At 41.3% G+C, this 15,638-nt stretch overlaps 1 protein-coding gene across 1 annotated transcript in view; it reads right to left on the bottom strand.

Moving 5' to 3' along the window:
- Positions 1-3,733: 3,733 nt before the first annotated feature.
- The window catches only part of LOC138358463 (splicing regulatory glutamine/lysine-rich protein 1-like), a 19,882-nt gene continuing 7,977 nt past the window's right edge, over positions 3,734-15,638 (bottom strand). The window contains exons 2-3 of the mRNA XM_069316454.1: positions 5,967-6,863; positions 3,734-3,864 (exon numbers count right to left, since the gene is read on the bottom strand). Coding sequence (XP_069172555.1) covers positions 3,734-3,864; positions 5,967-6,863 — 1,028 coding nt within the window. The remainder of the gene's footprint in view (positions 3,865-5,966; positions 6,864-15,638) is intronic.

Genomic DNA, 15,638 nt, shown 5'->3' with positions numbered 1-15,638 from the left:
CGGGTCCCTACCGTGCTGGGTGCTGGGGTGGCTGCGGTGCCTCCTGCTGTGTGTGGTCCAGTTCCCCCTGTGGTAGAAGCTACTGCCGTTCTGCGTCGGGCGTAGGTTCGTCTAGCTAGTGGTGCCCGTGCTTCTGGATCTGCTTCCGGCTCTGACGATATCCGGCCGGAGCCCAAACATTCCAGGCGTTCGTCTACTGCCTGGGCCGATGTTGGGGACTTCAGTGACTGTGGGTCGTCAGGTGTTGATGGCGTGGATCCGGACGCGTCATTTTCTCTGCGGTTGGTGGTGGCAGAGGTTCATGTGCCTGCTGGTGCTGATGCCCATGTCTCGGGTGTGCCTTCTGTTCCTTCCCCGCCAGGGGGCTCTTCGCGGTGGGGTGTGGTGGCTTCCGCGGCCAGGGATAGTGCAGATGCTGGTGCTGGGCGTGGCCTGGTGGTGACTTTCCGAAAAGATGCGCGCCGTCCTGGTTCCCTGCAGTCGTCTGGTGGTGTGCCTGTGGCCGCTGGTGCCCCTGTGGTGGTGCCCTTTGTCCGGCCCCCCTCCTGTGGGGTTGCGAATTGAGGACCTGGAAGCCGGGGTTGCTGAGTACCTGCTGTCGGAAAGGCTGGAGGACTTTCACGATGAGCAGGTTCCCAGTGTATGGAGTAGGGTGGCGGTTTCTCGCTTCCGGAGAAACACCGTCTGGGTTCCCTGTTTGCGGGTGTTTGTTGCCAGGGTTCCGGATGACATGGAGCCCCCGGTGGTGGGTCAGGCCTCTTGGCGGAGGTGGATGCTTTGGGAGGCGTTCAATGAGCGGTTCCCCGGGGTCTTGTTCCTGGGCAAATATGTCAGCTGATTTCATGTTACTGTAGTGTTGTGTGCCCCTATGGCCTTTTGTTTGCCCAAATTGTTTTCTGTGCCCGTGCCTCTCCCTTATTTGTTGCGAGGCCGGTGTTTTAGTGAGGGTGTTTTTACTCCTGTATTTGCTTTTGTGTTGTTACTTTGTCATGTGTGTTTTACTTTTGCATTGCTAGAATGTGTTGTTTTTTGTTTTTATTTGTCTTTTTGTTTTTATTTTAGCTTGTTGTTTGCTGTTCGATTTTCTTGTTCCATTTCCTGATGTCCTTTATGTTGTGTTTTGTTCTCGGTCCTTCAGGCTGGTGCTTGTTTGTTGTTGTGTATGTACCTAAGTTTTCTTTTCTTGATTGCATGGATTGCTTGTTTGTTATTATTGTATATTTTGGCTTTTCCCTTTGTTTGTTGCGAGGCGGTTGGTTTGGTGTGAACGTTTTTATTCATGTCTTGTTTCAGTGCTTTACATTTGCACTGGTGTTTTATTATTGCATTACATGTTGTACTTGTTTGTTATTTTTGTTTTGTTTTGTTGTGTATTGTGATTTTCCTGTTATGTTTCATTTTATACCTCCTCTTGATGTTTGTTTTGTTTTATAATGGTTTGTTTTGAAATGTTACTGTGCTTGCTTGTTTGACATTGTTTTCTATTTTGTGTCTTGATGTCTGCTGTGTTTTTCACTGCATTTATCGTGTTTGTATTTTGTTGTACTGTGCTGTTGGCCCTTCTGGTCGGTGGTTTATTGTTTTGTTTTGTTTTGTTATGTTTTCTATGTTCTTTTCTTGTTTTTACTGTATTTAATTTGCACGCTTTGCATGTAAAAAAAAAAATAAAGAAAAAATGTGGTCATGGTAACACTGAGCATAATCACTACGTCGACATGGCAACACACAACACAGTCACAATGTGGTCATGGTAACACACAACACAGTCACAATGTGGTCATGGTAACACTCGACAGTCACAATGTGGTCATGGTAACACACAACAGTCACAATGTGGTCATGGTAACACACAACACAGTCACAATGTGGTCATGGTAACACTCGACAGTCACAATGTGGTCATGGTAACACACAACACAGTCACAATGTGGTCATGGTAACACTCGACAGTCACAATGTGGTCATGGTAACACACAACAGTCACAATGTGGTCATGGTAACACACAACAGTCACAATGTGGTCATGGTAACACACAACACAGTCACAATGTGGTCATGGTAACACACAACACAGTCACAATGTGGTCATGGTAACACACAACACAGTCACAATGTGGTCATGGTAACACACAACACAGTCACAATGTGGTCATGGTAACACACAACAGTCACAATGTGGTCATGGTAACACACAACACAGTCACAATGTGGTCATGGTATCACACAACAGTCACAATGTGGTCATGGTAACACACAACAGTCACAATGTGGTCATGGTAACACACAACAGTCACAATGTGGTCATGGTAACACACAACAGTCACAATGTGGTCATGGTAACACACAACACAGTCACAATGTGGTCATGGTAACACACAACAGTCACAATGTGGACATGGCAACACACAACACAGTCACAATGTGGTCATGGTAACACACAACACAGTCACAATGTGGTCATGGTAACACACAACAGTCACAATGTGGACATGGTAACACACAACAGTCACAATGTGGTCATGGTAACACACAACACAGTCACAATGTGGTCATGGTAACACACAACACAGTCACAATGTGGTCATGGTAACACACAACACAGTCACAATGTGGTCATGGTAACACACAACACAGTCACAATGTGGTCATGGTAACACACAACAGTCACAATGTGGTCATGGTAACACACAACAGTCACAATGTGGTCATGGTAACACTCGACAGTCACAATGTGGTCATGGTAACACTCGACAGTCACAATGTGGTCATGGTAACACACAACACAGTCACAATGTGGTCATGGTAACACACAACAGTCACAATGTGGTCATTGTAACACACAACAGTCACAATGTGGTCACGGTAACACACAACAGTCACAATGTGGTCATGGTAACACACAACAGTCACAATGTGGTCATGGTAACACACAACAGTCACAATGTGGTCATGGTAACACACAACAGTCACAATGTGGTCATGGTAACACACAACAGTCACAATGTGGTCATGGTAACACACAACAGTCACAATGTGGTCATGGTAACACACAACAGTCACAATGTGGTCATGGTAACACACAACAGTCACAATGTGGTCATGGTAACACACAACAGTCACAATGTGATCATGGTAACACACAACAGTCACAATGTGGTCATGGTAACACACAACAGTCACAATGTGGTCATGGTAACACACAACAGTCACAATGTGGTCATGGTAACACACAACAGTCACAATGTGATCATGGTAACACACAACAGTCACAATGTGGTCATGGTAACACACAACAGTCACAATGTGGTCATGGTAACACACAACAGTCACAATGTGGTCATGGTAACACACAACAGTCACAATGTGGTCATGGTAACACACAACAGTCACAATGTGGTCATGGTAACACACAACAGTCACAATGTGGTCATGGTAACACACAACAGTCACAATGTGGTCATGGTAACACACAACAGTCACAATGTGGTCATGGTAACACACAACAGTCACAATATGGTCATGGTAACACACAACAGTCACAATGTGGTCATGGTAACACACAACAGTCACAATGTGGTCATGGTAACACACAACAGTCACAATATGGTCATGGTAACACACAACAGTCACAATATGGTCATGGTAACACACAACAGTCACAATGTGGTCATGGTAACACACAACAGTCACAATGTGGTCATGGTAATGCTCGTTACGAGTCACAGTAATGTTGTCAGGACGAAATGGACATATAAACAAGGAGATACTTACTTCTTTTGTCATCAACAAGTCCATATGACTTCACATTCTGTCTAGAACGATGTCCTTTACCCAAGGTTGGTCTTCCCAGAGTGTCCTTGGAAACTGGAGACAAAACCTCGGTTAGTATATAATCTCAGAATATAACAGTTAATCTACACCTTTAACTATGCCAGTGTTTTTGTCTTCTTCCAACGTTTTCGTCGTAAATTTCCACCCCCAGGCTTTACAAATTGTAATACTTTCGTACACAATATATACACGTGTATTTTCAGCAAGATACTAGCCAGCCAATATGACTTGTACGATCCAAACTGAGAAAGCCGTGAAAACTTGCAAGCTGAGCACCATGGAAGGAGGAGTTACATTAATGAAAGCCTTACCACAGCTTAGTACAAAGCAGAGGGACGGAATTATCAGAATAAAGCACTAAGCCATTAAGACTATATAACACTGGGAATGGATCTGGATAACTAATTGGAATGGGGAGAGGGGGAGGAATGGTGCCCAACCACTTAGACGGTCGGGGACTGAAACCTCCATGAAGCGAGATCGTCACTCTACCGTCCAGTCTAAGTGGTTGGGTAGTACCAAGCAGAGAAAACCCACCTGTATTGGTTAAATAGTCTCTGGCCAGTCTGCTTTCCTTTAAAATGGGATAATATTATATATCTGGATGAACAGGGATGCAGGGCTGTGACACAAACATATGTCCATCTTGGATCACACCCACATCCCCCTATGGTTAACTTATGTCTAAGTATCTCTGTGTTAAGCCTTTTAAGTCTCTTTCCGTTAAACGCCTAAGTATTTCTCCAATAAGCCTTTATGTCTCTTGCAATCCTTTATAGTTTTGGAAGCATTATATATGCCTTAAAATAATGACATCATACTTTGTGTTTATCAATACAAAATAGAATTCGAAATAATGGCTAAAACTGTATAAATTTAGATTGTTGATTTATGGGAACAAATTATTGGGATAGATGGATATATAAGAATAAGTTATGCAAACAAATCAATATGTTTGGATTGATATAAATAGCTGCCTCGTGTAGGACCATAGGCCTTCTGCAGTTACATTTATTTTTATCTTCTTAGTTTTTGAAACACTACTGATCTTGGCCGTAAATATGTTGGACAAAGAAATTGTCAAAAACACAAAAATAATCAAGTACAATATTTTTTTCGTTTTAGATCTAATTCTAACCTATTGACGAGTAGCTGTTGATCATATTAATCACTTGTCATTACAGTGATATTAAATAAAAAAAATTAACATTACATTTCAAGACTTAAGGTCACGCCTTTTACTTTCGAATCTACACAAAGAGCTTCTAGTAGGAGAAGATACCAACACTGTTTTTTTAAAAGTGCTTAGAAGGACAGGTATTCCCTTCCGTGAAGGGAACAAAAAATTTCTTTAACACAGGTGAGGCCATTCAAGTTTATATTATAAGGTCAACAGCCTATGTCGGCTCATTTAAATTTTTTACTACACTTGAATGGAGAATAAATCCTATCAAATACACAAATTTGAATAAACTTGAGTCGAAGCTGAGGCGTAAGCTTCAAGATAGCATTTTTAATATATTGCTTGTCATTGAATTACAGAATGATCACGAAATACAAAGCGCTCTTGGGAATTGATAGTTAGCCTCCATAACATGGGTGTGCCACGAACCGGAGGGCACTTGCAAACTAAGTTTTCGAATAAGCCACAAGAACTATAAATAACTTTTTTTTTATCAAAGTAGTCAAACAAATGGAATAAATTGAAAGAGTGAAAAAACAAACTTTTAACTCGGACTCAAATGTAGATACGACTTAAGGCAATATATCCGGGAACACGTATATAATGATATTGAAGGTTAAAAGGCTGAAGGATGGAGCTCAGCCCCATGTGCACATTAAGGTTCATCTAGGGAAGTAAGCACACACGCCAACATCAAAATAGCAGGTTACCACCAGAGGGAAATCCAGAGTTTGCGTTATGACAACATGTTGAGGGTGTGGTAATGAACGCTCACATTTTAAGCGAAGCGACCATAAGCTGCTCAAGATATGAACAGTTGGTAAAAGGTTAACAAGTGTTTGTGTTTATTATAAACGTTTTATGTGTGCTTTCTTCATCGTAATATTTCTTGGCTTGCGGCCTGTCACTATTCCTCCCTCTATTGGTTCTAGTTAACCAGACCCACACCTACCTTTCCTTCTTCCATCGGTCAGGATCTTCTTTCGTAGGTTCACTTTGCTCATGTCTTGATCCTTCCTTCTTCCTTTAGCCTTGTTTTTTGCATATTTTCTTTTCTGTTTCTTGATTTCCACATTTCCTTTAATTTGTTTATTTTTATTACGTTCTCTCTTATCTTTAGTATTTTCCATTCGTATTTTTCCTTTGATTCCCTTAACTTTCTTTGGTCTTGTGCCACGTTTGTTGCCTTCCATTGCTTTGTTTTTCTTAACTTTGTTTGGCATTTTGAGACGTTTACTCTCATTCATTCGCCTGTTTTCCTTCTCTTTATTTGGTTTTCTTTGCCGCATTGTCTTTCCTTTGTTTTTGTGCATTTGTTTACGTTTACCATTTTTTTGTTTACGTTTACGTTTAATCTCTGAATTTCCTTTATGTTCTTTCCTTCTTTCTTTTTGTGTGTTGCTTGTTTTCTTTTTCATTAATTTGTTCATATTTTTCACGTGTTTTTTGCTATATTTGCTCTTCTCAATGTTTTTGTTTAGCTTATTTGTGTTTTGTTTCCGTTGACGTTTAATACTTGGCTTAAGTTGTCCCACTTTTTCTTGCCCTCTGCGACGCTGTGACATTTCTTTTCCTCCGAGTTTGTGGTTTCTATCTTGTGTTCTACGACGCTCAGCTCCGTTTGTCTTACCACCTCCAACAATGTTCTTCTTTCTTCCATTCCTCTTGCTCTCTTGACTTTTCTTGTCCTTTTTCTTCTCATTTCTGTTGTGACGTATTTTCTTATTAGTTTTCTTGTGTGTTTTATTGTGTTCTCTTGGTTCTCTTGCGGAGTTGTCGTCGCCTCTGGAACGTTTGTTGAGACCTTCCCTTCTCTCCCGCTGAAGCCTTCTTGACCCAAGGGCCTCCTCTGTGAAAAACACCAGTCAAATGTTAAACAGTAAAATGCCTTACTTAATATCAAATACAAATTATTCACATTTAAGTTGAACAAAATATTCGCAAATGTTATGAGACATTACACATAACTTCTTGAAAAAAAAATATCCTTAACTGAGAATGTGAAGAGATGGACATTTATTGTTCATCTCTTCATTCATTCAATTTACTCATAAAAATTAAAAGACAAAAATTAATAACATTTATTCACAAACATTTGCACATAAACAACATGTATAAGTTGGCGTCACAGAGATTACATACTCTTAACTATCCATCTGGGTGTTGCTGTAATGCTTTAATATTACATATTGAGGATGGTATTAACTAAGTTAGTACAGTACTTTGTTTTGTCATTGGCTGAGGGATTCATTACAAACCTAAAAGGCTTTCTGATAATATCCATGAGAAACCAAGTGTGCCATACTGATTCATACTGTTGGTGCATACTGACACAAGCAACAGATGTAAAGATCAAGCTGCCAAGAGGAATATACGCAGGTGTGACGTCAGGCGGATCATTCTTATGTATTTTGGTGTAATAAAGTGGTTTCAAACGCTTCTTAAAGAGCTGCAACAGATCGATGGATAGCATATGGGAAATAAATATAATTTTTATATTCCAAGAATAAGATTGATCCAAAGCAGAAATCTCATGTAAATAAAAGATTGTATATTGAAGCTTCGAGTAGCATAAATATTACATTTTACTTCATTCTAATTAAAGGATTTTGTGTTAACTGTTATTATTAATATGAATTACTGAAATGGACTGTTATTAGAGTTACCATTAAGCTTTAACATTTCAAATAAGGAACTCTAGAATTTTCAGCTTTAAGTATCACCCTAGAAAACTATTATATTTGCTTAATTTAATACATCCCATTTAGGACTTTTGGATGACGAATAACGTATTGTTTGAATGTGAATTGGGTTGTTAGAGTGGTATATGGTCATTGGAACGTGATCAGGTTCTGTGAGAGATCCAGGTGATATGTACTGATGAAGATAATTACCCAGTCTCTTCGTAAAGCTATAATCAGGCCTAACAGATCCAGTGGGTGAATATATCGTTATAAAATCTGGAAAAAAATTTAATTAAATTTTTAGATATTGTTGTTGTTGAATAAGGAGATTAATGCTGTGGTGGAATGTATGATGTTGAGCGTTGAGGCCTGCTATCAGAGTGACAGGTGGGAGAGTATATTTTGTGTAAATGGTTAATTTTTATGTAAATGGTTCATCTTATGTATGTATATTGTTGGTCATGAAGTCTTTGTGATGCCAAAGGTATCTGTAAATGTTCGAGTTTATTGTTGGTTTATTTAGTATTGCAATGCCCACGTGTGCCTCACCACGTGAATGGTGAGTATTGTAGCCATATTGTCTGATCGTCGGTGAGTTTTTAATGTATTTGCTGGTTAAAAGTAGAACGTCAAGTCTCTCGGTCTCAAATGAGCCACCAGGTGTCGAATGTTAAAGTATGTTCTAATATTAAGATGTGTTACGACTAAGAATACAGATGACATTAGTATATGTAGATCTGAGCTCATGGACAGCGTCAGAAATCTTATCAGCTTATAACACCATCGATTTTTTTTACCATAATAAGAATTTTTTCAGAAAAATGTTATTTAGATATTAAAAATACGATAATAAATTTTAACCAAAGAACTCTTAACATATGAAGGATATGTTGTTTACATTTCGTTAATGTATTCACGTGGAAAATCGGTGTTGCTTTAAAAACTTCGGCCATTGTGGTTATCTTGAGATGATTTCGGGGCTTTACTGTCCCCGCGGCCCGGTCCTCGACCAGGCCTCCAGGAAGCAGCCCGAATCAGCTGGCTAACTCCCAGGTACCTATTTTACTGCTAGGTAACAGGGGCATAGGATGAAAGAAACTCTGCCCATTGTTTCTCGCCGGCGCCGGGATCGAACCCGAGACCACAGGATCACAAGTCCAATGTGCTGTCCGCTCGGCCAACCGGCTCCCCATAAAAACATAATAGTGGTAACTATTATGTTTTGAGAAAGTCAGAAGCGGCCATGAAAAGGATTCGAACCCGAACAATTGGTACTCCCAAGCACACGCCCTAGGCCAGTACACCACGACATGGTCATAACTAATTCAACCTTGGATTGAACTGAATCCTTTAGGAGTCCAGTGGATTCCATTGAAGGCCAAACAGGTGTTTTACACCTTGTCCTCATTCACTCTGGTTGTGGCCCAGGAATTCTACCTCCAACGCTTCTCTTATTTCACGTGGCATCAGTTAACATTGATATATCATGTAAATGTAACTTCACTTTGTATTTATGTTTTCTTTGCTAACGACATCCTAAAACGTTGTTGTGGTCAAATAAATTAAAATGTTTGCTGCATACCCTACATGTATTCCTGATTCAATGTGATGGCCACCCTCTCTACTCGCCTCGACTTTTTATATATTTTAACAGAGTATTGTTTAGATTAATTTTGCTGCAGATATGTCAGTTCTTGATCAGTAAAGTCTATCGTGTAACACTGTGAATAATGTTTAAAAGAAGTTTATCAATAAACATTTTCAGTCCAATGAAGCACAATAATTAATCTGTAATTGGGTAGTAAAGATAAGGAACAATTTACTAAATGTATCAACTGAGACACAATAAAGTGTATTTGTTCATAAATTGGCATGGTAAATGTTTCACTATAAGTACAATGTTTGATCCACTACAAGACTTCCATACACAAAGATATTCACTGGAATTTAATGGTCTATGTGTGTTCCACGTAACTCGTTGGTTTGGTGTTAGGCTTAAGGCCTATCAACCCCTGGAAGGTTATTAAGACAACCGTGAATCCCTTCCTAACAAGCAATCATGAAGTATACCTGAAGCAGGTATACTCTAGTTTTGGACATAGTTGAAAACTAAAGAAATCTTTCAGTTTATATTCATCGAGAAGCCGGGAACAGGTCTGGGTGTATATATCGGTGATAACATGTGTATATCATAAGTATACTCACTGAGGCAGCAGCGGGCGCCATGAAGGCAGTCATCATATTCAGTGAGGATGGCGAGACAGTCAGCCCGGGCCTCCACACACACTCCTCCACCTGTGGTGCACGTCCTGCTCTCCCTCTCCTGCGAGCATATTGATGCATATTTTCAGTGCAAGTTGATGACCTCAATGTTGCAAATATCTTCCCTGTCCTTCGGTATTATAAATTACAGACTTTCTGTGATGTGTGTACCTGTCCTCAGGAAGGAAATCCGCTCACTGGAATGGATTCAGCAAAACTACATAACTATCTACTATCTACTAAGGGTAGATTAGCTTAAGGTTATGATGGCCAAACCACATGGCAGAAAGTGAACAAACGACGACATTTTAGTTCGGTCTGGACCATTATCAAGTCGTGTAAAAAGAGAGGATGGAGTCATTGATGAAGATTAAGCCCCCTAAAAGGTGGCACGGGCGTGAATAGCCCGAAACAAAGGAAAGGTTGTGCTTGACAAATATATAAGGTAAGAGAGTGAAAAGATAGGCGAGGATCAGGTAAGAATAGGATGAATGTAAGAAAAAGGTACGAATATGATGAATGTAAGAAAAAGGTACGAATATGATGAATGTACGAACAAGGTAAGAATATGATGAATATAAGAATAAGGTAAGAATAGCATGAATGTAAGAATAAGGTAAGAATAGGATGAATGTACGAATGAGGTAAGAATATGATGAATGTAAGAATAACGTAAGACTAGGAAGAATGTAGGAATTGGATTAAAGGTAAGAATTAGGTAAGAATAGGATGAGTGTAAGAATAAAGTAATAATTGGATTAATATAAAGATAAGGTAAGACTAGGATAAATGTAAGAATAAGATGAATGTAAAAATAAGATGAATGTAAAACTAAGATGAATGCAAGAATAAGATGAATGTAAAAATAAGATGAATGCAAGAATATTATGAATGTAAGACTAAGATGAATGTAAGAATAAGGTAAAAATAGTATGAATATAAAAATAGGTAAGAATATGATGAATATAAGAAGTCTTGAATGCCTGGGGCCTGACGGCCGAGTAGACAGTGCTCGGGTTTCGTAGTCTTAAGGGTTCGGGATCGATCCCCGGCTGAGGTGGAAACAAATGTCCACAGTTTCTTTCACCTTGATGCCTCTATTCACCTAGTAGTAAATGGGTACCAGGGAGTTAGACAGCTGCTACGGCCTGCTTCCTGGGAATGTGGGTGTGTAAAATTTAGGATTAAGGACTTGTCCGAAACGCTATGCGTGCTCTAGGGTGTACAAGAATGTAACAACTCTTGTATACGTAAATAAAAACAAAAACAAAAAAGAATAAGGTAAGAATGGGATGAATGTAAGAATAAGGTGAGAATAGGAAAAATGTAGGAATAAGAGGAGGGAAGGAGTAAGAGGTTGAAAAAGTAAGAGGAAAGGTACGAATAAGAAAAGGGTAGGAATAAAAAATCACATATGTTAAGAAGGTTAAAACATTTAAGAATGTATTGTGAAAAGGAATAGTCAACAGCAACAAAGCCAGGGTTAAGGTTCATGTTGGGTATGTTGTGTATCAGAGCCGATTTGGCATGATAGCGAATACGTGTTCAGTTTAAATTATAAACAAATACTTAATGTGTGTGTGTGTAAGTGGTTGAGTTTGTGCATGTGTATGTATGTGTGTGTGTGTGTGTATTCCCTAGTTGTGCTTGCAGGGGTTGAGCTCTGCTCTTTCGGCCCGCCTCTCAACTGTCAATCAACTGTTTCTACACACACACACATACACACACACACACACACACACACACACACACACACACACACACACACACACAAACACACACACACACACACACACACACACACACACACACACACACACACACACACACACACACACACACACACCAGGAAGCAGCCCGAGACAGCTGACTAACTCCCAGGTACCTATTTACTGCTAGGTAACAGGAGCATTCAGGGTGAAATAAACTTTGCCCATTTCTTTCTGCCTCATGCGGGAATCGAACCCGCGCCACAGAATTACGAGTCCTGCGCGCTATCCACCAGGCTACGAGGCCCCAGTGTGTGTGTGTGTGTACTCACCTAGTTGTGTCTGCAGGCTCGAGCATTGACTCATGGATCCCGCCTTTCGAGCATCGGTTGTTTACAGCAATGACTCCTGTCCCATTTCCCTATCATACCTGGTTTAAAAATTATGAATAGTATTTGCTTCCACAACCTGTTCCTGAAGTGCATTCTATTTTCCCACTACTCTCACGCTAAAAGAAAACTTCCTAACATCTCTGTGACTCATCTGAGTTTCAAGCTTCCATCCATGTCCCCTCGTTCTGTTACTATTCCGTGTGAACATTTCGTCTATGTCCACTCTGTCAATCCCTCTGAGTATTTTATACGTTCCTATCATGTCCCCCCTCTCCCTTCTTCTTTCTAGTGCCGTAAGGCACAGTTCCCTTAGGCGCTCCTCATACCCCATCCCTCGTAGCTCTGGGACGAGTCTCGTTGCAAACCTCTGAACCTTTTCCAGTTTCATTATATGCTTCTTCAGATGGAGACTCCATGATGAGGCGGCATACTCTAAGACTGGCCTCACGTAGGCAGTGTAAAGCGCCCTAAATGCCTCCTTACTTAGGTTTCTGAATGATGTTCTAACTTTTGCCAGTGTAGAGTACGCTGCTGTCGTTATCTTATTTATATGTGCCTCAGAAGATAGATTAGGTGTTACGTAAACACCCAGGTCTCTTTCACGCGTCGTCACAGGTAGGCTGTTCCCCTTCATTGTGTACTGTCCCTTTGGTCTCCTATCTCCTAGTCCCATTTCCATAACTTTACATTTGCTCGTGTTGAATTCCAGTAGCCATTTCTCTGACCATCTCTGCAACCTGTTCAGGTCCTCTTGGAGGATCCTGCAATTCTGATCTGTTACAACTCTTCTCATCAACTTTGCGTCATTCGCAAACATCGACATGTAAGACTCTACGTCTGTAACATGTCGTTAACATATACAAGAAATAGAATTGGTCCCAGCACCGATCCTTGTGGTACTCCACTTGTGTTTATGTGTGTGTGTGTGTGTGTGTGTGTGTGTGTGTGTGTGTGTGTGTGTGTGTGTGTGTGTGTGTGTGTGTGTACTCACCTAATTGTACTCACCTAATTGTGCTTGCGGGGGTTGAGCTCTGGCTCTTTGGTCCCGCCTCTCAACCGTCAATCAACTGGTGTACAGATTCCTGAGCCTATTGGGCTCTATCATATCTACATTTGAAACTGTGAATGGAGTCAGCCTCCACCACATCACTTCCTAATGCATTCCATTTGCTAACTACTCTGACACTGAAAAAGTTCTTTCTAACGTCTCTGTGGCTCATTTGGGTACTCAGCTTCCACCTGTGTCCCCTTGTTCGCGTCCCACCAGTGTTGAAAAGTTCGTCCTTGTTTACCCGGTCGATTCCCCTGAGGATTTTGTAGGTTGTGATCATGTCCCCCCTTACTCTTCTGTCTTCCAGTGTCGTGAGGTGCATTTCCCGCAGCCTTTCCTCATAACTCATGCCTCTTAGTTCTGGGACTAGTCTAGTAGCATACCTTTGGACTTTTTCCAGCTTCGTCTTGTGCTTGACAAGGTACGGGCTCCATGCTGGGGCCGCATACTCCAGGATTGGTCTTACATATGTGGTGTACAAGATTCTGAATGATTCCTTACACAGGTTCCTGAACGCCGTTCTGATGTTAGCCAGCCTCGCATATGCCGCAGACGTTATTCTCTTTATGTGGGCTTCAGGAGACAGGTTTGGTGTGATATCAACTCCTAGATCTTTCTCTCTGTCTGTTTCATTAAGTACTTCATCTCCTATTCTGTATCCTGTGCCTGGCCTCCTGTTTCCACTGCCTAGTTTCATTACTTTGCATTTACTCGGGTTGAACTTCAACAGCCATTTGTTGGACCATTCACTCAGTCTATCCAGGTCATCTTGTAGCCTCCTACTATCATCCTCTGTTTCAATCCTCCTCATAATTTTTGCATCGTCGGCAAACATTGAGAGGAACGAATCTATACCCTCTGGGAGATCATTTACATATACCAGAAACAGTATAGGTCCAAGGACTGACCCCTGCGGGACTCCACTTGTGACGTCTCGCCAATCTGAGACCTCACCCCTCACACAGACTCGTTGTCTCCTGTTGCTTAGGTATTCCTCTATCCACCGGAGTACCTTCCCTCTCACTCCAGCCTGCATCTCCAACTTTCGCACTAGCCTCTTGTGTGGCACTGTATCAAAGGCTTTCTGACAATCCAAAAATATGCAGTCTGCCCACCCTTCTCTTTCTTGCCTTATTTTTGTTGCCTGGTCGTAGAATTCAAGTAACCCTGTGAGGCAGGACCTGCCATCCCTGAACCCATGTTGATGCTGTGTTACAAAGTTCCTTCGCTCCAGATGCTCCACTAGTTTTTTTCGCACAATCTTCTCCATCAGCTTGCATGGTATGCAGGTTAGGGACACTGGCCTGTAGTTCAGTGCCTCCTGTCTATCCCCTTTCTTGTATATCGGGACTACGTTAGCTGCTTTCCAAGTATCTGGCAGTTCCCCTGTTGCCAGTGATTTGTTATACACTATGGAGAGTGGTAGGCTCAGTTCTCTTGCTCCTTCCTTTAGAACCCAAGGGGAGATTCCATCTGGGCCTATAGCCTTCGTCACGTCCAACTCTAGTAAACACTTCCTTACTTCCTTACTTCCCCACTGGTAATCTCAAACTCTTCCAGTGGTTCCTGGTTAGCTATTCCCTCACTTACCTCTGGAATTTCTCCTTGTTCTAAGGTGAAGACCTCCTGGAATTTCTTATTCAATTCCTCACACACTTCCTTGTCATTTGTAGTGAATCCTTCCGCCCCTATCCTTAATCTCATAACCTGTTCCTTTACTGTTGTTTTTCTCCTAATGTGGCTATGCAACAATTTAGGCTGAGTCTTTGCCTTGCTTGCGATGTCATTTTCGTATTGTCTTTCTGCCTCTCTTCTCATCCTGACATATTCATTCCTGGCATTCTGGTATCTTTCTCTGCTCTCCAGTGTCCTGTTATTCCTATAGTTTCTCCATGCCCTTTTACTTTGCTGCTTAGCTAGCCTACATCTTTGATTAAACCATGGGTTTCTCATCTTCATTTCTCTGTTTTCCTTTTGGACTGGGACAAACTTGTTTGCTGCGTCCTTGCACTTCTGCGTGATGTAATCCATCATATCTTGGGCCGTCTTTCCCCTGAGCTCTGTTTCCCATGCTATATCTGTTAGGAATTTTCTTATCCCCTCATAGTTTCCCTTTCGGTATGCTAACCTTTTGGTTTCGGTATCCCTCCTCGAGTTCAATAACCCTTCTTCAATCAAGTACTCAAACACCAGTACACTGTGGTCGCTCATTCCTACTGGGTCCTCAAAACCGATTTCTCTTATGTCGGAGTCGTTCAGAGTGAAGACTAGGTCGAGTCTCGCTGGTTCGTCATTGCCTCTCATCCTTGTGGGTTCTCCGACATGCTGCGTTAAAAAGTTGCTTGTCACCACCTCCAATAGTTTGGCTCTCCACGTATCCTCGCCTCCATGCGGTTCCTTGTTCTCCCAGTCAATCTTTCCGTGATTGAAGTCGCCCATGATGAGCAGGTGGGATCTATTTCTACAGGCAGCAGAGGCTGCCCTCTCAATTATAGTGTTAACTGCCTTGTTGTTGTTTTCATACTC

The sequence above is a fragment of the Procambarus clarkii genome, chromosome 83 (assembly GCF_040958095.1).
Source record: "Procambarus clarkii isolate CNS0578487 chromosome 83, FALCON_Pclarkii_2.0, whole genome shotgun sequence".
Taxonomy (NCBI): Eukaryota; Metazoa; Arthropoda; class Malacostraca; order Decapoda; family Cambaridae; genus Procambarus; species Procambarus clarkii.
Note: the sequence above shows the minus strand (reverse complement) of the source record. Positions and strands in the feature narration are given on the sequence as shown.